The following is a 25,507-nucleotide window of genomic DNA, read 5'->3' on the forward strand; positions in this document are numbered from 1 at the left end:
GGTTTTACGCACCGATTATAATGCAGCCTAATCTCTATTGCTACTGCGCTGTCCTGTTTCTGTCTTCAAATGGTTACAGTGTAGTCTAACACACAGAGCCGAAGCTTGTTTCAGTCCCTGATCCCGAATTCTTGACATTAAAGTTGAATCGACACAGCATACGGTGTCCTCGCTGTTTCCCAGTACAGGGACTGTAGCACTCCGTACACTCTGCATCCGTGGATGTTCCAGGTACACTGTGTAAACATGAGCTGCCACTGCCTGAGTGCACAGTGCCACAAACCCGCAAACAAATGTAAACATGTAGAAAGGTCAAAGGTAAGGGAATAGATTTGGTGAAATTCGTGCCAAGACTCCTATACCTGTTGGTGTCCTGTCAAGGAGCGCTCAGGGGTCATTTCTGGGAAAATGATTCAACAGTTGTTAATGTTTAATATAAAGTTCATCTATCCTATGCAGGTTTTTATTTAATCTTTAAACTGAAATAAGGGCCATTCTTTGTTGAGGTGGGGAATGGCTCTTGCCCCTAAATCTGGATAAAATTATGTCTTACATTGACTACGACTTTATTCTCACAAAATTTTGAGTTTATTCTTGTAAAATTACTACTAAGTATACTTTTTTGTGACCCTTATACTCCGTCTTATTTAGAAGCCTTACCGTCTAAGAAATTAAATATAGCAAAATATCAAAAGTTGTCAAGCAACCTTAATGGTTCTGTATAACTTAACATCATCCCATGTACCTACCATTAAATACAAGTGTTATAAAAAAAATTAAAAATTAAGCACTTCAAATTTGTGCCTAGTTTAATTTAGCTTACAACTATTAAATTGCTATATTTAAATTAACTATTTCCCCACAGCTGCAAATATACCCTGTAATAAATGTTAATAAAGTACCAGTAGGTCTTATCAGGAGTTTGCATGTGTATTTTACTGTAGACTATACATAATCCACTTTAGCTAATTTAACAAATACTGCTTTTACTCAAATAATTCTTTACAAAATCATTTATTCCAAAAACATGATTAAATCCACATAAAAACAATGTTAAACCTTTTTTTTTTTTGCTTGTAGCTATAGCAATGCTGCTATTAAAATTCAACTATATGCAGCAAAAAATGGTTTTGGTAACAACATGCATTTAAAATACCAGAAAATCTGACATAATTGACAAAAACAAAAAACAAAAGCCAATATATACATAACTAACCTTCATGTAACATACAAACCGTTATAAAAAAAAATATACAGCTAACGGACCTGGGTAATTCGTGTATAAATAGAAAAGTAAGAAATGCAGTGTCCAACAAACAAAAATGGCCACTTTGTGTTGTAACATTGATTGTCACCTGAGGCAGTCATTAGTGATATGGTCCAGTTCTCCATGGTTCTATTGGGCCGGTTCATTTTTGTTCTTCTTTTTGAGGATTTTGCGAAGACTTTCTGGCATCAAATATGGACGCTCTGCACTGCCGTCATTCCTCTCCAGATCCTCCACTATGAAAAAAGAAAATTATAACTTTAATTGTTGCTTGTAAATGATTGAATATAGCAAACATTTTCACAGGAAATGTGTACATGTTTTTCATCTATTGGAGCAGTTAGTACATACTGAAGAAATGAAAGGACAATATTTGAGATCAATATTTCAATGTTGCTCATATATAATTATTTACACACACAGCATTTGGCATTTCTGCATACAAAATGTAAAAAAAAAATCTAAACCTCTGACAACGTATGCTTTTATCCATGGGTTTAAAAAAGTATTTTGAAATGTTAATTGCTACGGCAACTGTGGTAGATGTTCATCTCTCTGAAACCCATGGATATCAGCAGTACACAGGGCTGCTAATAACTATTTAATATACAATACACCTTGATTGAAAATACAAAAATTCTACATAGAATAATGAGTACAAAGCCAGAGCTTCAAAACCATTCAAACTCATTATAAAGTGCAGGGAGATTTGAAAGAGCATAGGCACAAGAGCGACTTCGAGTTACAAAAGCACGATCTGTAAAAAAGGGTCCAGCCAACTACACATTCAGTTCAGTCTTCACCACCATGACTCACAAGTACATTTTTACACAAGACTACACAGTACATTTTTTTTTACAAACATTATAGATTTAAGGTGCACTATGTAACTTTTCTGGTGTAGGGAATGTTCCACCATATGGCATTATATTTATCCATTATTATTCTCCAGACAAAGTAGCATGAAAACAAACCAGTACCAGAACCTCCACCAGAAGTTCCATAGTGCATCTTTAATACTCCTGAATAGTCTTGTCAGCATTACTTTCAGTCACATGATCTCAGTCATTGGGAAGAAAAATGTTTGTCTTGAAACTAACATAATTATGTTGGCCATATTGAATTCTGTCATTTCTAGCCATATTGATGAAGTATATTGTGTACATGTGTGATTAGTATATTTGATAGATTTCAGCAAGTCTTTTAGGAGATTTTTGTTTCAAACCAATAACGAGTGTTTCATATATAGCGTTGAAATATCAAATTAATCAAAGTCAGTTCTTTAAGCCAGTTCCTTTTACCACCTTAAGGCAGTGTGGGTGATTTTCCAGCTCTTTGCATTAGTCACATTCAGAGCATAGATCAAGGCATCCAGTCTATATATTTAGTTTTATCCTTTTAAGTCGTTATTGTTGTATCTTGGCCTGGTCTCCCTCCTCACTGTCTTCGGCCTGTTTCTTCCACAGGATCTCACGCAGAGTGGATGACATGTAATATGGCCTGGCAGCAGAGCCGTCATTACGTTCCAAGTCTTCGCCTTTTGAGCGCATTGGGATGAAGTTTGTGCCAGTTTGAAGTGAATGGGAATGTTAGGAGTGTTACAGGATCAGTGGGGAAAGCGGGAGAAGGGGGGGGGGGGGGGGGACAAAAATAGAAAGTCAAATAGCAAGCAAAGCCAAGACACCCATAAGCAATGTGACAGTTCAATCTGTAAATATACTCCGACCTTTGTATACTGAAAGCTAAGGTCTGTTATCTTTAAAATGACAGATGTGTCAGAAAATATGCATGCGAATTAGATTTAGTGGCAGCCCAACACCACAAGCAGGGTGAGCACAAAGTTCAGATAAAGTTTAACCCTTTCATGCATGAATTATGATAGGCTACTTCAGGATTTTTTTCCAAAGTGTTTTTATTACTCTTTAGGCATGCAAAAGAAATATTCATCTTATTTTTTTTCAAACATGCTTTCTTCAAGGAGTTGGTGACGTGTCCACTAGGGTGGACAACGCGCATTTGAACAATGAATGAAATATGTGTTTGAGAAAACAAATATTAAAAAAAATATACTGAAAACACTATAAAACATGTTGTTGTATGCTCCCTAACATTGTGTTTATATATTTGAGCCTGAATAAGTGGAATGGCGCAAAAGAAATTGTCAAAAAACACCTTGTGATTCTTTTGCTGTATGTCATCACAAAGGTGCATGACAACATCTGCCGCCATTCCCAACCCACTGGCCACACCACGCCCAGCCAAAGCCTGACACACTTCAAACCTGTGCATGTATCCAGAGCTCCCTGCTCTAACCCACACTTTCACACCCCAGGGTTTGGGTTTCTTTGGGATGCACTGCTTCAGAGATAAAAGTCCCTTGAATGGAATGATCTGTTCATCAATTGGTTAACAGAATTCTTTGGGATCCACAGCTAAACGGAAAGTTCTTTTTAGTGTATCCAACACTGGCCTGATTTTGAATAGCTTATCACTATTTCCCTGCTCCTCTGAGAAGTTATCAACAAAGTGAATGTATCTCAGAATCTGCTCAAATCGATTCAGTAGCATGGCATTTGCAATCAAGACGCAACCCTTCCTCTGATGACCAGTACATTCTTGATCTTGGGTTTCTGAGGTATGACATGACCAAACTGATCCCTAGAAACTGCTTCATTTGACCATTTGTAATGGCCAGATTTTCTTTGCCTTTTTGCAATGCACAGAGGTTTGATCTGAGCACTATTTCATCTATCAGCTCCTCAGGAAATAGATGCATGAAGAAATCTATTGGTTTTGTTCCTTCAATATTCACCTTCCACTCTCCTAAAAAGGAGGCAAGTCTTCCTCAAACTCATTATCTTTGGGGATTTTTTAGACATGTCTGCTTTTTTGTGTTCTTGAGCTCTGTCAGGTAGGACATCCTGAGCACCCTCAGCTTCTTCCTCAGCCTGAACTTCCTCAGCATCCTCTGCTTCTTCCACATCCTCAACTTCACTCTCACTACTGCTGCCATTTGCCAATTCTCTTTTCTCTGGTAGCCATTCATCATCACTGCCACTAACATCATCTTCACTTGAGTCAGATGGCATTTGCTGGACTATCTTGTAGGTTTTGGTAGCATGATCTGCACCTGACCTCTACATAAACACAAGGACAAAGATAATTACTCTCATGCTAGAACTAATATCCACAAATTATTGCTATAATATAAATTAAATTGATTTTCATCCAAAACATTACTGCAAATGGTGAATTGAAAAAAAGAAAAAGAAAAACAACAGTGACAGCAATACTATGAATTGTAGTCTAAATATAGCTAGCGATGCATGATGTCCAATTGAGTGGACACATGATTAATCACAATTTCCTCAAATCACAAAATCAAAACTTGGATATTTTAACAATTATATTGTTCCTTAGTTGTTGCTTGATGTCCTCATATTTTTTTTATCTGCAAGGGTCTCCTACAATAGAAGGAATTGACAGAAATTGCTCCCCTGCGAGGCACATGTGCTCTTCTGTCGGCCATCTTGTTTTAGAGATTTTTTTTTTACTCTTGCCAAAGTTCACCAGTGGGTGGCAGTGTATTGTGTGACACATAAGCGTCCACTGTAGTGACTGATGTGCAACTGTGATATTCAGACTCACTTATATAGGAGAAAACAACAATTGAATAGCTGTCCACTGTAGTGACCACTATGCATGAAAGGGTTAAGTTAAGTTGTTTCAGTGATATAGTTTGTCTGACAAGTGTGGAGGATAATAAAGTGAAAAGACATTACTTACAGAAACACAGGAAAAGAGTGTCCACACACATGGAGTACACACTGAAGAAGCCATTGGCGATAAGGTAGGAGCCAATCACCACCGTCTGTGGACAAACACAGATTTGATTCAGGAATAAAGAAATTAAGGTTGTTTTACAGTATAAACATTTGTACAATTGATAAGAGCTTTTTTTTTCAAAATATTTGTAATATTGATTTTTTTTTTCTCATTAACAATTTTTCAAAAATACTGCATAAAAAAAAAAAAAACAAGTGTTGAAAATTTTGGGACAGCAAAAAAAGAATCAGTCAATATAAAAGGTAAAAAAGCCAGTCTGTTTCCATCTTCGATTTTTGTAACATTAATAGCCCCTTTTTAGAAGCACTGCCCATAATGTAAGAAAATTACTTACTATAATCGGCACCCAGTAATAGTGCAAATTGGGAGCTGTGTTCTCAAAGGCCTTGACCCTCCCAGAGAAGAAAAAAAAGGCAAAGACACCTGCAACAGAATCACGATTACTTGTTGAAACATTAACTTAATTACTCAAACACATTTTGTATCAAACCTTTAGTCAAATGGACTTACCAACAAGTCCAACAATTAACAGTTTTCCCAAGAACAAGAGGAAATCTGTGACTTTGTCCAGTACAGCAACTCTGCAATGTCACAAAAAGTAAAAAAAAAAAAAAATAAAGTAGGTATGTATGTATGTGTATGTGTTTAATAAAAAGTCTACACATCCCTGGTTCAAATGCCAGGTTTTTGTCATGTAAAAAAAAAAACAAAAAAAAAACATCAAGTTAAATAATTTCACAACTTTTTCAACTTTTCATGTGACCTATAACCTGTACAATGCAACTGAAAAACAAACAAATCTTTCACAGAGGTGAAGTAAAAATAAACAACTGAGATAATGTGGTTGCATAAGTGTGCACACCCTTTTATAACTGGGGATGGCTGTGGTCAGATTTAACCGATTACATTCAAACTCATGTTAAACTGGAGTCAGCACACACCTGTCACCAATTAAAGTGCCTCTGATCAACCACAAATAAAGGTCAGCTGTTCTAGTAGGCCTTTCCTGATTACTGTCCTATAGAGCTTACCTCGCAACTGGGAAAAACAAAGGAGAGAATAATTACAACAAGACTCGATTACTTCCTGGAGGAAAATAAAGCACTTAGTCCTTTCCAAAGCAGCTTCCATAAAGGAAGGAATACTATGGATGCTATATTGTGTCTAGAATGAGAGATAAGAAAAGCCCAAACAAATAAAGAAATGGTCCTGGCAGTTTTCTTTGATATTGAAAAAGCTTATGATATGCTCTGGAAGGAGGGGATGCTAATAAAACTGTCTAAACTTGGAATAAGAGGAAGACTGTATAACTAGGTTTTGGATTTCTTATTTGGCCGAAAAGTTGAAGTGAGGGTTGGATCAGTGTACTCCAACATGTACTCTTGAGAATGGGACTCCACAAGGCAGTGTGTGCAGCCCAGTACTTTTTGATATTATGATTGACATATTTGAAAATGTAGAAGATAACATCGGAAAGTCCCTGTATGCAGATGATGGAGCCCTTATTTGCTTCTCTAAAAGACATAAGAGTAACGTTGAACCTGTATGGACAAAAGTTGGAGCAATCCCTTAGCATTCCGGGTCATTTTGGTGAAATTGCCTTTGTTCTGACCTCTCCAAATTAAAATAATCACCATTATTGAACCCTCAGTAGTAAATGCACAAGTTTGGGGTCTTTGTAAAGGTAACACCCTATAGTTTTACCCACAGGTGTCAGAATCACTGTAAGTTTGTCTGCTGAGCATTTATACACTTTGGAACACACATTAAAAAAAAAAAATTCTCATCCTCGCCAAAAAAAAAAATGTGAAAATGAAAGTGCAGAAAGCTGCAGTAGGGAGCTGGGGACAAAAATACACCATACCTCAACTGACAAGATTGTTGACCACTTACATTTCAAATTTATAAGAGAGTTTTACAATCATTTTATCAAGAGTAAGTCCAGGCCTCTCCAAATGAAGACATTTGGAGAACGTTTGGAAAAAGTGAAATAACTTTTGAATGTTTCAACCCACAGACATCAGTGAGGCTCTACTGAAAACTCAGAGGAATCTGTATCTGCACACCCAGCTGCTCTATTACTGTACATTTATATATCATATCAAAACACAATATAAAATGTGTATTTGTATATAAAATACAGTCAAAACAAGTGCTATGGGTCAAGATAAATATATATTTGCAAACAATCAAACACACACACAGTTCAAAATGTAAACAAACACACACTGGAAACTAAGAACACACTGTACATGATTGAAACAGTCATTCTGCAACAGTGGCTCAGTGGTTAGAGCTTTGGTCCCGCAACCCGAAGATTGGAGGATTGTCCTTAGTTCTGTCATTGTGTCCTTAGGCAAGACACTTCACCCAAGTGGTGTGCGTGATCATTGGTGGTGGTCGGGGGGCGCAGATTGGCATTAGCTAATGCTAATGATTACACATGATACACATTTGACCCACAATTAAGTGAATAGCAGAATAAACCACGCTTACCGATCAACTGGATCAGCATCCAGTCCATCAAAACGTAAGGTCCCTATACTCTTGAGTCCACCATGAGATCTTCACTCGGTTCCACGAACCGCTCCGGGTCCGAGATGCCTCTAGTTTAACTTGTACAAACATCCACAGTGTCCTTGGTCGCACACTTCCTTTGTTTTGTCCGTTTTTGCACACTTCCTTTGTTTTGTCCATTTCGTCATGTTTAAAACGCAAAACTGCTGCGTAAAATTGCGCTACGCGCGACTCTTTATATCCAGTCTCGTCTTTTTACGCGCACGGCAAACTCCGTCTGTTTACAGTAAACCACTGCATGTCATGCATCAGCGTGTTCCGCAGTTCATGGGCTTTAAGAGGAAAACATCACTAGACGTGTGTAATGTAACAGCTTGATTCTACAAGGGGGAGAGTGGGGCGTACTCTTTCAGTCATCTGTAGCTCTCATTCACTGTCCACGGCTCCAGTAACCCGCAGCCCCCACCTTATTGGCCAACTTTGGTGTCAATCACAAGCTAACAAGTTTGTTTTGCGCTGAGGAATAAAGTTGACGCTGTCAGAAGTTTATTATGCCTGAAACTGACAAAAGAAATGCAGAGAAGTGACGGAACAGATTTCACTTTCCTGCAGCAGATTGGATATGGAGGCTCTAACTTCCTTTGTGGACATAATTTCTTGACTGGATTATATTCTCTGGACCTTTACGGAACGAATGAGACCAACTTTGTGTGAATATGTTTATGTTTGACAGAACCAGAGCGCTCAAAGGTAAGTGAGGTCCAAATCCACATTTCTGACTTCTCTGTAAAAACGACTTTCCTGTCAGCACTGTGGTGATCCATCCATCCATTTTCTTCCGCTTATCCGGGGCCGGGTCGCGGGGGCAGCAGTCTAAGCAGGGACTCCCAGACTTCCCTCACCCCGGACACGTCCTCCAGCTCCTCCGGTGGGACCCCAAGGCGTTCCCAGGCCAGCCGAGAGACATAGTCCCTCCAGCGTGTCCTGGGTCTTCCCCGGGGCCTCCTCCCGGTGGGACATGCCCAGAACACCTCCCTAGGGAGGCGTCCAGGAGGCATCCTGAGCAGATGCCCGAGCCACCTCAGCTGGTTCCTCTCAACGTGTAGGAGCAGCGGCTCTACTCCGAGCTCCTCCCGTGTGACCGAGCTCCTCACCCTATCCCTAAGGGTGCGCCCGGCCACTCTGCGGATGAAGCCCATTTCAGCCGCTTGTATCCGCGATCTTGTCCTTTCGGTCATTACCCAGAGCTCATGACCATAGGTGAGGGTAGGAACGTAGATTGACTGGTAAATCGAGAGAGAATCCTTCTTTACCACAACGGACCGATACAGCGACCGCATCACTGCAGACGCGGCACCGATCCGCCTGTCAATCTCTCGCTCCATCCTTCCCTCACTCGTGAACAAGACCCCGAGATACTTGAACTCCTCCACTTGGGGCAGAGACTCACCACCCACCCGGAGAGAGCAAACCACCTTTTTCCGGTCGAGAACCATGGCCTCGGATTTGGAGGAGCTGATTCTCATCCCAGCCGCTTCACACTCGGCTGTAAACCGCCCCAGTGCCTGCTGCAGGCCCTGGCTCGAAGAAGCCATCAGGACAAAATCATCTGCAAACAGCAGAGATGAAATCCTGTGGTTCTCAAACCAGGCCCCCTCCGGCCCCTGGCTGCGCCTAGAAATTCTGTCCATAAATATAATGAACAGAACCGGTGACAAAGGGCAGCCCTGGCGGAGTCCAACATGCACCGGGAACAGGTCTGACTTACTGCCGGCAATGCGAACACAGCTCCTGCTCCGGTCATACAGGGACCGGACAGCCCTTAGCAAAGAGCCCCGGACCCCATACTCCCAGAGCACCCCCCAAAGGACACCACGAGGGACACGGTCGAATGCCTTCTCCAGATCCACAAAACACATGTGGACTGGTTGGGCATACTCCCATGAGCCCTCGAGGACCCGATGGAGAGTATAGAGCTGGTCCAGTGTTCCACGACCAGGACGAAAACCACACTGCTCCTCCTGAATCCGAGGTTCGACTATCGGTGGTATGTGGTGATTAGAGGTGTAAATGGTTTACATGTTCAGAAAGATGAATGCCGTAGCTTTCATTTGATGTGTAGATTGTTTGTGTGGGTGACGCAGAAATACACGTACATTGCTGTAAAGTTGTGACATAAAGGCGACGGCCCGGAACGCTAAGTGGTTAAGAATGTGAGATTTTTGGGAATGATATTTGATGAAACTCTTACCTGGAAACAACATATTGAGTCAGTGCGGATTAAATGTAAAAAAGTGAATAATCTATTAAGGTGCTTGGCAGGCCAGGACTGGGGAGCAGAGAGGGGAGCCTTGCTGAGAGTATACCAGGCCAAGGACCAAGGACATAATGTTACTCACCCAACAAAGGTTGTTCTTAAAGACTGCTGGGAGCATGAAGAGTCAGACCTTTTCAGCTTCGGATGGATAGGTGATATAAAAGCACAACAACTCGGCCTCACTGACTTTAAATGTAGTCCCACTGTCCCATGCTCTCCAATTCCTCCGTGGTTTTTTGTTGCCCCAACAGTGGACCTCTCACTTCAAAGTTATTAAAGAAAAGGCTAGAAGTACCCCAGAATGGTTTATTGCACAAAACTACAGACAGCCTTGTATACAGATGGGTCAAAGGACCCCGAGAGCGGCAGGACAGGTGCAGCAGTGAATATTCCTCAATATAGAAATTGCATCAGAAGAAGAGCATCAAGCCATCTTGCTGTCTACACTGTTGAAATGGTTGCCATTGAATTGGCTCCTGGAGAATAATAACTGTGTAAAATCCACAAAGCTGTCAATAATGCGGCTTGACTATCCGATGCAATAAGTACAGAATCAGGAAAGTCCTGCAGGATGGACGTACTATACAGAATATACTATCTACTCTTCCAGCTACATAGTGTGATAGAAGTGGTGTTGGTTTGGGTCCCAGCCCATGTTGGAGTTGAAGGCAATGAAGAAGCTGACATAATGGCTAAACAAGCACTTAGTGGAATATTAATATCAACTACCTCAGACCTGAGTCGAGCTGAAGGAAAAGCCATATTGAACAGTAAAATCCTTGAGCTCTGGCAAGAATGTTGGGATTTAAATGACACAGGGAGACATTTACACAGCATCGAAAATAAAGTTGGATTAAAACAGAACCCAGAAGGAAGTCACAGAGAAGAAATAATAATAACAACAAGAATGAGAATAGGACATACATGCTTGAACCACTCGCTCTGGAGAATCGGAAAGCATTAGTATTGGTCTCAGCCTGAAACAGTGGAAGATGTCATTAACTGTGAACACTATAACCATAAGCGATCACAACTCATGGAAACAGCTGCAAAAGGAAAAATGCTATTTAATCTCAAGACTTTACTGGGAACGGGACTTAAAGTTATAAGAAAACAATTATTTGTGTTCTTAAAAGACACTAACCTAATTCGACGCATATGAAGTACTGATTATTTAACCTGACCAGTTTAAAAGGTCTTCATACCCCAGTTCAGTAGGTGGCGGTAATAATCCGCTAGTTGGTTGCCAACTGCCATTAAACGCCAAAGAAGAAGAAGGCAGCTTTTCCTGACATTTTTTGTAGCCACATCTTCCAGCACAAGCCATGGTCTGCAGAGAGCTTCCAAAGCATCAGAGGGATCTCATTATTCAAAGATATCATTCAGGTGAAGGCTACAAAAGAATTTCCCAGGAATTAAATATACCATGGAACACAGTGAAGACCGTGATCATCAAATGGAGAAAATATGGCACAACAGTGACATTACCAAAAACAGAACACCCGTCCAAAGTTGACGATAAGACGAGAAGAAAACTAGTCAGGGAGGCTGCCAAAAGGCCGATAGCAACACTGAAGGAGCTGCAGGAATTTGTGTAGTACATGTGACAATAATCTCCCCTCTTCTTCATATGTCTGGGCTATGGGGTAGGGTGGCAAGACGGAAGCAAGCCTTATCTTACAAAGAAAAACATCCAAGCCCGGCTTAATTTTGCAAAAGGACAATGAAATCTCTCGTGTTACGGTCTGATGAAACAAAGGTTGAAGGTTTTGGACATAATTCCAAAAGGTATATTTGGCGCAAAAACACTGCTCATCACCAAAATAATTTGGGGCTGTTGCTGTTTTTCTTCAACTGGAACATTAGTCAGTGTGGAGGGAATTATGAACAGTTCCAAATACCATATATATATATATATATATATATACACACACACAAAAAAAATATATATAACTAAAAATTCAATATCACCAACCTGATCATATTTCTCATGAGGAGGAGAAAGGCATCTCTGGCTGAAGTGCAAAAGTTCTTACCATAAATCGCCGTCTAGTGGACAAGCAGAGGTATTACACTGCCCTATTACCAAAGCTGTGTGCATTTCAAGAAACAGGCTGATGTCACAAACCATGATGTAGGCGTTTCTATTGAGGAACTTGACAAATTTCTCCAAACACCAGAAGCAGCACTTGAGACAGCACAGCAGGAACTTGGCAAACTTATTCTGGGCTCCTGTCAGTAATAAAACAATTATTAGTTACTGACAGAGGAAGTTTTATTTTTGTTTTATATTAGGACAGTAGAATACCAGACCCTTGAGCTTGTGGTCAAGGTACTCCAGCAGCACTCTGATGATCTGAATGATGGAGAGAATGAGAGACCCAAAGGCCAGAGTACCTGTGTGATACCTGCAAAAACAAATGTAAAATGTGGAAACTAGATGGTGGGAAACTGTGGGGGCTGAAGATAAAATACAATTAATTTAAAAAGAGCAGAGTATGCTATTTTTAGGTTCTGTTGTTTTGACAATGCAAAGATTGAATCATCCTGACATGTTTACAAAGACTAGGAAGTATGAATGTTTATTTCTAATTTTTTTTTAAAAACCTCACCTGAGGGACCTTCCCAGGGAGGCGAATACAGGGAAGGCAGGCATATCATCTGGTTTAACAAAAGCCCAGTAATATGAAGCAAACGCCCCGGCCAGAGTCATCTGCCCCAGTGCTGTGACAAAGTTAGCGCACCAGAAGAACAGGAAGACATTGTAGAACTGCAGTGCAATCAGGTACTTGTGGTAAACTGTCTCCCCTCCATAGAAAGCAAAAAGGCACTCCGAGTCTGGACACTCTGCTTTCATAAGACTCGTTGAGTAATTCTGAAATAATATCAAACATTATTTTCACATTTAAAAAAAAGGAAAGAATTAAAACACTTTTTTTTACACTTACTGCTGGTTCACATGTCTCTCTAGAGTGTGAACATGCAGACTCATTGAACACTTTGTACACTGGCTGATTAGAGGTAGACAAGAACCTGGTTTATTCTGTCAAGGATATACAAGACTACCATGTAGCAAGATGTGTTTGATGTTTTTTTTTTTTTTTTGTCAAAAGGATACACTGCAGTGACTGCCCAGTAAGCGATGACCACAGCCAGCAGGAGGAAGGTGAAGAGTGGGTAAAAGAGGGAGCTCATCACATGACCAATGGCTCTGGTAAAATAAACAACAAAATGTGTTTTAATACATTGACTCTGAAATGCTGTGTTAGAATTTGCTGTTGTTCATAATTTTTCTTGGATAAAATTGTTTTGCTTGTGTAATTCTTAAGAGAAAAAAAACAGCATGTTCTGAGGATCAGCTCCCGCTGTGGGGTGGCACAGAGACTAGTAAAATGCAGTCAAATTGCAGCAGTGAAATGTTCCACTGATTTTACCCATAATTTGTATGAAGACTGTACAAAAAATGCTACCAATAGAGCTACTAAAAATATGTGGTCTCAGAGGTAGTTAATTTCCACCAAGTTTTGATGTTGAACTATGTTGAGTATTATGGAAGTGACAAAATAGGGTATTGCACGTTCCAGCACATTTCTGACCTGCTGGCTTCTTTGATGAGAGCTATGGCAATGAGGATACGTTTCCTGAGAAAGATGAGCAGCAGAATGATAATCACCTCCACAATGGCCAGGATGATCACTGTTAGATAGATGTTTAAATATTTATGTTTACAAGATCAATGCATTCAAATGGTCATATTTATTTATATTATGTGAACATACTGAAGGCCAGCCAGGTCTGCCTGATCTGGAGATAGACTGAGAAATCTGTCTGGAAGCCCAAATCCTGAAGGGTCACATTAGCACCTGGCTCTCCTTTCAACGCTGCATACTCCATGTAGCAGTGGAAGATGCCTACAAACCAACAACACAATAACATAAGCCGACAGACAGAATAAATTGTCAAGTCAACCAAACCTTTATTTGTGTTGTTAATATGTCTTTGAATCTTACCATATCCTATGACCAGAATAACCAATGCAATCATGATCCACACCATGATGCCAGCCAGAAAACGTAGTAATATAATGAAGAGCAGGCTGGTGAGCATGGCAATGACGAGGCCGCTACAGAAGGGTTCAAACCAGGACACAGGAGGTGATTTTCAGGTGCTTGAATCATCAGGGAAATTGTAAATCTATGTATTTGGACTTACATTAAAATCCAATACCATGACTGAGTGTAGTCCTCAAAGATTTTCATCACAACTTGACGAGCCTCAATGACAACGGTGGCATTTCTGTAGAAAGGGTGTTTGTTATTTATTAAAAATCAGCTTGAAAATATGCAGGACTTGTTATGACATGTTGGAACAGCAAAATACTCTGTACTATACTAATCAGACTGAATGAAAGCATGATTTTTGTTTTATTTCTTTACTCTTAAACCCTGTGTTTAATACTGTGTGTTCCAGACATTGAGGTGAACTTTTCAGTAAGAATGCAACATGTCCTCGATGGCAACTGTTACTTTTCTTCTGTGACAAGAGACCTCCGCAAGCATGCTTTTCAGTGACGTATTCTACCTTCTGGTAATAGTTAAGGGTCTACCTGTTTATGATCTTGTAGGGGAATATGTAAAATTAGTCTGTACCTTCCTCTTCTGATATCAAATAAAACTTCTTTAAACTCTCTACCTGGTCTGCAATCACTTCCTTCACAAGTACACTGAATACACTGAATATAGCTGTGGATGTATTTAAATAAATGAGATTTGACAATTTTACTTACTTGACACCATCTACAAGATCCTTAGCCTCTCTCATGTTTCCCCTGCCATCATCAAAATGGGAGGTATTACCCACAGTGATCACTCCTCCTTTCTTCCCCAGAGCTGGGAAGCACCTACGAGTGACTGAAAAAAATATATATAAAAAAGAGAAGATAAACTAATAGTAAAAATACCAATAACTTCCAATACAGATTAATGTTGTTCATAAAACATCTTACAGGGCACACTTGGGGTCAGCATAGCAGGACATATACCCTGTTTGAGGATTTCTGGTACACCCTGAAATGTTTAAAGATAGATGCTAGTTACTATACTATACTAAAAGTAGTTTAAATGTGTAAAAGTCTGCAGAAATACCATTGTGTTGGTTACACCCTCTTTGCAGAAGTTCTTGTAGTAGTCAAAGTCCTTTTGGTTGGAGTAGGCTTTAACCAGGGTCATGAACTTGTCCGGGCACTTATCCACACACATCTAGAAATAATGTTTAGGATTAATATCAAGTCATAGAGTAGAAATGGGAAAATATATTTTTTTAAATATTACATCAAAAATGTAAATACATTATAAACTCTTATATATTGCCCAAATTTCCCCTTTTAATCTTTGTATTGTATTTAATACATTCTGTTATTCATTTCCTGTACAGAAATGCTAAGTAGTGCATAATTAAAAAAACTGACCTGCGTAGTGGGACACTGGAACTCCAGTAGTACCATGGGACTGGCACACTTCATGATGTTGAAATAGAACAAATATGGCTTCGTTCTGGTATAACAATAATACACACGTTCAGAGAAAGTAGTTTAAAGACTAAGGACCAGTTTAAGTTACACTCACTCAAGGGGAGTGCCAGCATGTCCACAGAACTGGCCTCGGCTGTCCGTGGGATAGATCACTTTCCTGGGGTCTCCCTGGGACCATGCTGCCAATCAGCAAAGAACAAAAGTCACTGATGGATTTTGAGCATTTGGCATCATTAGTTTGACAGAGGAATTTAAGGAGAACTCCCTTACCCAAGATTCCCACTGCAAAATAGGCAAGTATGGCCAAAATAAACAGGATGCAGCATACGATGTCTGTGCATCCCCTGCAATGGAACATAAAGGAATTAAAAATAAGCCAAAATCATTACCAGTTTTTTACTTGTCAGATCTTTCGCATTTTACGGTTTCTTTGACAAAAAGAGAAAGCAACAACAACAAACTGCTGAGACTAAATACATGGTTTGTCTGTAGATACTGACGGATGAGTCACTGAGCTTCCCTGCAGCACATTTGCCCTCCTGGATATATTTATACAGAGCTTTTTCTGTATGATGCTCATCCAGAGTGTGACTGCTTGAATTAGCAGAAGTTAAGAGATGGGTGACACTTAAAATAAAGCTAATTTAATCTTTTTTATGGCATCAAGATCTTTTAAATGACCTAAATGCTACTTGGTGAATAAAATCCAGTCGTTTTTTTTTGTTCCTCTGTAGGTGTTTGTTACCTAAACCCACTAACTTTGAATGATGTGATTCACTAGGACAAATACAGCACACTTTGTGTTTGTATTCAGAGGTAAAGTCACATGATAGTCTTACCTGTTCTGAATAGGGCCTTTGAATGTGGGGTCATACTTCCTTGGCTCACCTATGAGGCATGAGAAAAGATGACAATGAAAATATGATATATTTTGTAGCCATCGTGTCAAAGATATTAAACAGCAGTGGTCTCTACAAAATATACTTCTAAAACTGTATAAGTGACATTTAGCTCACACCCTATTCCAAAGACAGCTGCCCCCTCTTCCTCCCATTCTTCAGTTTGATGCTTGTTCCCTGAACAGAGACACACCTGGCAACCCCATAAATTCTTCCCTGCTGACTCTACCACAGCACCATGGGGAAAAAAAACATGCCAAGTGCATACCTTTATTTACTTTGTCATTTAATTAGTTGATAATGGTTTGAAAGCAAGATGAAGGATGGTGAATTAAGATCACATAAATGTCCATTAAGGTTCCTCAAAGTATTCAAGTATGATAAATGCATTTGGAGCAGAAGCTATGCAACAGGGGTGGTGCTTATGTTTTGGGTGAGCCGATGTAGAACTTCCTGCAGGACATCTGAGGTCAGTGGGACAGAAGCAGAGACTATGCAGTGTCCATGCTAATGATTGTGTAGATTTGCAAGCAGACTATTTGTAGTTTAAGGAGGAAATGTTTACTGCAGTCATGTCACTACAGCACTCCGAAACTTGCACATGCATGATATCAAGGTCATATTTCTCTGGACGATTGTGGAGCTGACACAAACATACAGTAGGTGTTGTGGAGTTAAAAAAATAAATAAAATAATAAAATCACACAAGACTTAATAATTTACCTGAAATCCAAAGTATAGCATTAAACTAACTGATCTTGCGTTGACTTGTGTACATGTTTTTCTCCCATGCAACCAAACTGTGAATGGGCTATCTTCTCCAAAGATGTTAGCCTCTTCTTCTTGTCTCTACGTAATTATATACATTCAGTGCGATACTTTGGAACATTCCAGGCAAAGCAATCACATCTCGTTGAGGACAAGAAGGCAGTGGATACTCCACAACTAAAATGTTGCATGGTGCACCTTAAAGAATTTACTGCAAGCTGCAGATAGGGTTTGCATCATTATTTTGTTTTACCCCCTTACTGACTTACTCCCTTGGGTAAAAATACAGGTTCATCTTGGTGGTATCATCTCTGCATAAATTATGCATACAGTGTCTTGTGAAAACACTGTAGCAAGCACTTGACAATCTCTTCCCGAAACAACAGTGCATTAAGTGTGCTCTCAGTGTATGGCAAGATATTGTACTCACATTAACATAGTCTAGTTCATAATGTGCATTTTACCCATTTATTCACTTCTGAAAATCTTGGTTACAAAGTGATTAAGAAAGGTCTATGTTTACAGTCAAAACACCACATGTATCTTTCACTATAATGTGCAGCAGTGTTATCTACAGCAAGTAACATTAGTCTCACTCTGCTGATAAGTAAGAGCTACACACCTGTATAATCAGCCACATGCACGCGCGCACACACACACACAGGTTCACACCCATGTCACAGTATTGTTCAGGCTAAACTGCACATAACAAGTTCAGTGAACAACTTTGAGCTACATCAACAACCAACAATCATTAACTTATAAGTATAAACATAAAAACAGGTAGTTACCATGCTTTCCATAGTATTCTCCTCTGTCCTCTGGCATGTTTCTTTCTGGGAAAAAGACAATTCCGACCTGCTTTTTCCTTGGTGTTTTAGCCTGATTGGTGCAAGTGGAAAGGAACAGGAGGAACAAGTCAAACCTGTCTGTGACTACAGCGCTCTACAAGTTCACTTCAGGCTCCACCCCCTGCACTTCCCCCAATGTTTAGCCAGAAACAACCTGCTGCTGTCTGCTACCAATTTGAGCTATAACCTATTACAAAACTATACTCAAATACATGGAACTACAATTAACAATACATAACAGGCAGATGTAACCAATAAGGCTACAGGAAAGAGATTAGCTGAGCAATAAGGGCAAGGTATGGAAGATGTCTATCAGTGTTTAGAGAAAAACTAGAAGGGATTTTCTCAGAGTCTCTCACAGTTGCCCTCTATTGGTGCTTTCAGATACTAGATCTAGAATGTGATAAGGCTATACTCCCAATTTGGGGACAAGAGCCAGTTTTCTCCATTGATTACATAATACTTTCCTGTGAAATATTCGCCAGCTATTTCAAATTTACAAATGTTGAACCTGATCATTTCTGTTAGTGACTCTATAGAACTTGCTATCTTATAATAAAAGGCTCTGTTGTGACTGGAGACATGTGTAGGTGCTACTATGTCTACAAGCGAGTATTATATTTATTTTTACTACTCTAGGTGTGGGTCAGCTGAGTATGAGCAGCAGGATATATCTTTAGCCTTCAGCTAAAAATTGTTCTTAATTGTTTTGTTATGCATCCTTCCATCCATTTTCTTCCGCTTATCATCCTGGACACATTCTCCAGCTCCTCCGGTGGGACCCCAAGGCATTTCCAGGCCAGCCAAGAGAATAGTCCCTCCAGCGTGTCCTGGGTCTTCCCTGGGGCCTCCTCCCGGAGGGACATGCCCGGAACACCTCCCTAGGGGGGTGTCCAGGAGGTATCCTGAGCAGATGCCTGAGCCACCTCAACTGGTTCCTCTCGATGTCCTTCGATGACCCGATGAGTATAGAGCTGGTCCAGTGTTCCGTAACCGGGACAAAAACCGCACTGCCACTCCTGAATCCGAGGAGTCTCCTCTCCAGTACCTGGAATAGACCTTACCGGGAAGGCTGAGGAGAGTGGCTCCCCTATAATTGGAACACACCCTCCCGTCCCCCTTCTTATACAAAAGGACCATCACCCCAGTCTGCCAATCCAGTGGCACTGTCCCTGACCGCCATGCGATGTTGCAGAGACATGTCAACCAAGACAGCCCCACAACATCCAGAGACTTGAGGTACTCAGGACGGATCTCGTCCACCTCCGGAGCCTTGCCACGGAGGAGCTTGCCAACCACCTTGGTGACTTCAGCCAGGGTGATGGATGAGTCCGCCTCTGGGTCCCCAGTTTCTGCTTCCTCCTCGGAAGACGTGACAGTGGGATTGAGGAGATCCTCAAAGTATTCCCTCCACCGCCCGACAACATACTCAGTCAAGGTCAGCAGCTTTCTACCCGCACTGTAAACAGTGTTGGTGAAGCACTGCTTCCCCCTCCTGAGGCGTCAGAATCTCTTTGAAGCTGTCTGATGGTCCTCCTCCATGGCCTCCCCTAACTCCTCCCAACCCCGAGTTTTTGCCTCTGTGACTGCACGAGCAGCGGCACGATTGACCCGCCGGTACTCATCAGCTGCCTCAGGAGTCCCACGAGCCAACAAGGTTCGATAGGACTCCATCTTCAGACTGACGGCATCCCTTACTTCCGGCGTCCACCACCGGGTTCAGGAATTGCCGCCGCGACAAGCACCGCAGACTGGAGGTGGAGAACATGGCCCACTCGGAGTCCATGTCCTCAGCCTGAAGCTCTCCCAGAGGTGTGAGTTGAAGACCCCTCTGACAGAGGGCTCTGCCAGACGTTCCCAGCAGACCCTCATGATGGACCTGCCAGGTCTGTCCGGCTTTCTCCTCCGCCAGCGGATCCAACTCACCACCAGGTGGTGATCAGTTGACAGCTCAGCCCCTCTCTTTACCCAAGTGTCCAAGACACGTGGCCAGAGATCAGATGACACAACAACAAAGTCGATCATCCACCTCTGACCTAGGGTGTCCTGGTGCCACGTGCACTGATGGACACCCTTGTGCTCAAACATGGTGTTTGTTATGGACAAACTGTGACTAGCACAGAAGTCCAATAACAAAACATCGCTTGTGTTCAGATCGGGGAGTCTAAGTGTCACTGTCATTACCCACATGAGCATTGAAGTCCCCCAGGAGTTCAAAATAATTTTACTCAAATACTTGGTATATTATTGAAAGTAGCAGCAGTGCTGACTGTTACTGCTTTGATGTGATTTAAAAAAAAGCAAGTAATATTGCATCAATACAAAATGATATTATTTTGATAATATTCGGTTCAAATTATAAATATTTTAGTTCATAAATTATATATAACAGTAAAGGCCACATTCATATTATTTAGTTGTTTTTTAATGGACACCAATCAAAAATGTATTTAACAAGAGAGAAACTTCTTCTGTTAAACAAATGCCCTTCTGTTACAGAAATGGATCAAACAAAGCATGTCAATGTTTTTTGGATGGTTCAGCGCAAAAGGAATGACTGAAACTTTCCATTTCATTTTGTTTTATAATCTTGATGAATAAGGACAAGTGCAATACTACCAGAGCCCTTCTAACAGAATGCTTCTGTAAGGGATGGAATTTGACTCCTAAGAATGATAATAATGATTCACACAAATAAAATATATGTTCATTTTTATGGTACGCACTTTCCATTGGCAGTAGGTTAGTGGTATTAATTCTAGTGCTGCACCAGTTTAGAACCTGTTCACAGTAAGAATTCAAGGGATTTTGAGCATTAAGAGGCATATCACATACCACAACATTTTCCAATATCATTCAACCCCAATTAATTCAGTATTTTTCCCCTCACAGCAAAGAAGTTTCATTTCTGGAGCAGATGGGACCTTTCTGTGTTTAGTTTGCATGTTCTCTCCATTTCAGGCTGTACAATTTTACTAAATATCTAACTGCAATCGTTTTACAGTATTGCAATTGGATAGTCTATTAAAATCCCTATTTAGTTCACAATGCACATTTAAAATGTCCAAGATCATTAAATTGAATGTGAGCAGTGTAAATTGCATATCGTAAATAATTGCTGCCTTATAGCAATTTGCTAACTGTCACGCCACAAACTGCAATTTCCAATTAATTGTGTTGCCTTATGGGTTGGCCCATAGTGGCAGCACACACAGTTGTAAAAATTCAGAACTAACACTCTATCAGATCATTCCTTCTGAGCAGATGAAAACACTATATATTTTACATAGAAAAATACAAAAATCTAAATTAGAGATCGACTGTTTTTTTTTTTCATGGTTGATGTTGCTATATCGATAATTTAGAATCTAGATATGTGGACCGATTTAAGTGATTTTCCCCAAATGATCAAATTTGAGCAGTGTACATTTCTGCATTACCGACGTGTTCAAATAGTCATCAATAATCTTATTCTAATAATAATCATTAATCTCATTCTATGCTTTCAGTAAGAACAGATCATACTAAATTATGATAATAAAATTGGTACACAGAAATATCCAAGATTTTAATATAATCCACAGCCACTAGCAGTATGTGTTGGGAAAGCATAGCCAACTTGTCCTAAATTATTACTAGATGTTGTCTCACATCCTGACATTCCTCGATTTCCTTGCTTATTGTATTGCCATCAACACCCAAAATATCACAATGCTAGAGAAGCAAACTAAAAATAGCACAGGCTGATTATGTCTGATGTGGATTGCTGTAAAATTTCATAACAAAACCAAAGCAAAACCACTGCTATAATGAGGACAGTTTAGAAGACAAGCTAACTTAAGCACACAGCCTGCCTTCTGCTCACATGTCTTTCATTACACTAGATGGGTGTAGAGGGTTTACAACAAGCCCCATGTATATTTAAAGTGCACAGGAAGTAACAGCAAAATTCCATAATAATCTGTTAAACATGTCTCCATGTTTGTTTTACACTAACAAAACAAAATCTTGACGAACAGACAGAGTCGGTACTGACTACTCACTAGCCCTGTAGTGACTTGACCAAAAGAGACACGCACAAATTGACAAACCGGCCACTCCAGGCCAGCAGCCCCGAACAGGTGTCCCGAATCTTCTTAAGTAGTTGGGAGGCGGCTGAAGGTGGGCCCCAGGATTGGCCAGGCTGGAAAACAGTCTTCCAATCACATCCAAGGGCTCCAACAGCCATGATTATGGGGAAAGTGGAAGATTCAGGGACACACACAAGAAACATAATGTATAAATACAAACAACAAAAGAGAACTTAAGGTCTAGGGCTGTAACAATTACTACATAGTACTAGCCACAACTGAACATGTCTCAACATATGTTCCTTTAGATGAAAGCAAACAATCTATAAGACCATACTCAGTTGCTCACTGAAATGAAACCAACAAGAAGCACACAATCTCATAAAGTTTGATATAATTATGGCATGGTTTCTGTTTATTAAGTAGTTGTTTCACAATAAGAAAAGACTACATTTCTTAGCATGGAGTAAGTATTCAAAATCAAATACTAATCGATACTAAAACTACTATTGAAACTAAATACGCATTTGAGTATTGTCATTAAAAAAGTCACAGGACAGAAATTAACCTTTCCTAAGCAGTTTTAGAATGATCTTGAGCTGTATCAGAACTAGCATAAGACCCTATACCTGGACAATTGAGGGATTACACAGATATAAGACCGCATAAAACAGAGGTGCCCAAACTTTTTTATTGAGGGCCACATCTCAAAACATATTCGAAGCAGAGGGCCACAGACCAGTGATCAATGCAGTGCAGTGCTTTATACACAGCTTTGACAGAGCCGCTGTACATTAATAAGGCCTGAAACACTTTCACTTTATGTCTGTATCACAATGAAATGTGATGTTTGAGGTTACAATTGTATAAATAGTTTAATTTGCTGTTAAAAGTAATAATAATAATAATGCCATGCCTGTAATGCGCTTTACAGGCTTGTCAAAGCCTCTCAAAGCACTACACTATATTTTCATATACTCATTATTCATTCATTTCCACACTTGGTGATGGTAAGCTACTACTGTAGCCACAGCTGCCCTGGGGAGACTGACAGAAGCGAGGCTGCCAATCTGCGCCATCAGCCCCTCCGACCACCACCTATCATTCATGCACACACCACTTTCATACTAGGCAATGTGGGTGAAGTGTCTTGCCTAAGGACACAACGACAGAACTTGGTCCAAGCGGGACTCGATCCTCCAACCTTTGGGTTGGGGGACCAACACTGTCGCCCCAAAGTACTGCTTATGATCAATTGGGCCAGTTTGGACACCCTTGACATAAAAGAACGCATTAGTATTTAATATTGGAAAATAACATTCTAATGTCTAAATAAAGAGAGTTTTTATTGTCATTGTGTTTTTGGAAACGGTATGGAGTATGGAGTCTATTCCTTAGTATCGAAATTGAGTTTGAAATTTTTTGAGCAGAGTGGGCCAGAATGACTATAATAAGTAAACTGCAGACAGATCTCATATCTTGGAAATATCAGGTCTAATATGCATTGGTCACAATGGACTATAAGTCACATTTTTTGGGGGAAATTTATTTTACAAAATGCGAGACCAAGAACAGACATTTTATCTTTAAAGGCAAGTTATAATAATAACAATAAAATAGAGAACAGGCTGAATAGCAGTACAGCACGCTAACGAAACACATAGACAACAAACTGAATACATGTCTGCTATGTATGTCTACACTTTTGACTATCCTATCGCTCAGACTACATTACATATTATAGCAATATTAACTGTGAGCATGATCATGCTGAAATAGTATAAAAATGCCTCAGTTTTTTGTAGCCAACCTTCAGTTTGTGAGAGTTCTTGTCAGCCTCTTGTCCTATGGATCATTAGTTTTCACTGTGTGTAGCTAACAGAGCATGACGCTGAAGATTCTGAGGTTGCTCATTTGACAATCCAAGCTCTCTGCATATCTCCTCCTGTCAGACACCCATTTCCCTTTGCTTATTAGCCTCACCACACACTGCACTCCGAGACGTTGGCACACACTTGACAGTTAGCTAAGTCACATGGTCTTGTTTTTATACCACTAGGCTCTTAAAGTGAAAACAGGTGAAGAAAAACCATGTTGTCTATGGAATAAGAAAATAGAGAATGGAGAGAGTGGAGTTTCAAACCATGCACTCTTCTAAATACAGCTTCTAATTACATGTCTGCCTGGCAATACATTATACTTACTGCCTCTGTCCTGTCATTGAGGGATCTGGTGGTAAATTACTTCAACATGGGCCCTTATTCAGTCTCATCTGACATGGTTTGGAGCCAAAAATGAGTGATAACCGCATGCAAAATTAAAACTTAAAACTTCTTTTGAAACAGAACAATAAAACAGCCAGTTCTGTTTTTAATGTAATTGGAAATCCCACGCTTCCAATAAATATGCTTGCCCCATTTGTGTAGGCTGTTTCTCCTACAATACATGGATACATTTGAAGAAGGGATTAGTCATTAAGAGATGAGGCATTATGGTAATGACTTTGTGCTGCAAGAAAACAAAACTTTACTGTAAAATGCACGTAAGCACAAACATGAGTCATCCTTCAGATTTCTGACATGGAAAATCTTTTTGAAAACTTTTTTCAATTTAGAAGTCCTATGATGTATGCAAATCTACAATAGATTAGGTTAAGTAAAAAAGGGGCATCCAAAAAAGCAATGTGGCAATGTAAACCTGGTGGCATTTTAATAAGTTGTGCCCTAAACATAGCAGCTGGGAGGTGAGCTCCTATTGCCTTCCCTACCACACTGAGGAATGTGGCAGCAACTGGACAAGCGCAGCGCGCATTAGGGCATTGTACCCCGGGACAATAACACGGTCATTTACTTTGTATCCACACTCACAAACAGCTTTAGCACAGCTACCAGCCAAAATATGTGGCCACATTGGCTGTTCCCACGGAAGTGAACCCCCAGAGGTAGCGTGCAAACTATAAACACTGGCTCTTAAGGGAAAGTGATCCGTTTGCAGAGTACAGTGAACAAAATATGAAGAAAAGTGTTTAAGCATGTGTCTCTAGTCAAGTCTATAACACTTAAGCACAGATATTTTGGAATAAATAGCGTAAAAAGCCTGTAGCCCCAATGGTTAATCGCATAGTGAGTGTTGCTATCCCAGGACAAATGAACAGGCGCATGCTGTGGGGGTTTAAATTATTACCATATTTCGGTTTCTCCTCTAGTTCCATGATTAGGGAATCCTCCTTCTTCTGCAAAATTGCTCATATGTGGCGACTACTCAGCATTTCTCCCCACACAGCGTCGATGAAGCGTCGCTGGTCGTACTTAAAACACTTTCTAGAAGTCGCTCCAAAATCTTAGACTGCCCTGATAACATAGAGAGAGAGAGAGAACTCCGAGGAGTCGTGAGACCAATCAGTGCGCACAAAGGTCTGATGGACAGAAGGCTAGGCCAATAG

General features: G+C 40.3%; 1 protein-coding gene across 4 annotated transcripts; it reads right to left on the reverse strand.

Annotated features, from left to right (window-relative positions):
• Window positions 1–1,002: 1,002 nt before the first annotated feature.
• Window positions 1,003–25,422, reverse strand: LOC117375459 (choline transporter-like protein 2). Of its 4 annotated transcripts, none has more exons than XM_033971756.2 (22): window positions 17,936–18,148; window positions 16,317–16,365; window positions 15,748–15,821; window positions 15,572–15,656; window positions 15,415–15,499; window positions 15,092–15,205; window positions 14,953–15,013; window positions 14,734–14,857; window positions 14,160–14,243; window positions 13,958–14,070; window positions 13,727–13,858; window positions 13,544–13,643; window positions 13,066–13,158; window positions 12,896–12,980; window positions 12,560–12,822; window positions 12,261–12,355; window positions 12,076–12,179; window positions 11,923–11,996; window positions 5,624–5,694; window positions 5,448–5,536; window positions 5,054–5,138; window positions 1,003–1,503 (listed from the first exon to the last, which is right to left on the reverse strand). In XM_033971756.2, the coding sequence occupies exons 1-22, from the start codon at window positions 17,970–17,972 to the stop codon at window positions 1,397–1,399; spliced, it is 2,124 nt and encodes a 707-aa protein (XP_033827647.1). In that variant the 5' UTR covers window positions 17,973–18,148; the 3' UTR covers window positions 1,003–1,396. The 4 variants fall into 4 exon arrangements, with proteins under 4 accessions (XP_033827647.1, XP_033827644.1, XP_033827648.1 ...); XM_033971753.2 differs by having other exon boundaries at window positions 1,003–2,804; XM_033971757.2 differs by lacking the exon at window positions 17,936–18,148 and adding an exon at window positions 25,249–25,422 and having other exon boundaries at window positions 1,005–1,503.
• Between the last annotated feature and the right edge of the window lie 85 nt (window positions 25,423–25,507).

Source organism: Periophthalmus magnuspinnatus, chromosome 8 (assembly GCF_009829125.3).
Source record: "Periophthalmus magnuspinnatus isolate fPerMag1 chromosome 8, fPerMag1.2.pri, whole genome shotgun sequence".
Taxonomy (NCBI): Eukaryota; Metazoa; Chordata; class Actinopteri; order Gobiiformes; family Gobiidae; genus Periophthalmus; species Periophthalmus magnuspinnatus.

What these genes read in the sequence shown, in the direction of transcription:
- LOC117375459 (XM_033971753.2), bottom strand. Translation starts at nt 17,972, where the DNA reads ATGCCAGAGGACAGAGGAGAATACTATGGAAAGCATG. An exon ending in GCTGACCCCAAGTGTGCCCT is followed by an intron (nt 14,858 to 14,952) that starts GTAAGATGTTTT and finishes TATTTTTTTCAG; the next exon opens with TCACTCGTAGGTGCTTCCCA. An exon ending in TACTGGGCAGTCACTGCAGT is followed by an intron (nt 12,981 to 13,065) that starts GTATCCTTTTGA and finishes AGAATAAACCAG; the next exon opens with GTTCTTGTCTACCTCTAATC.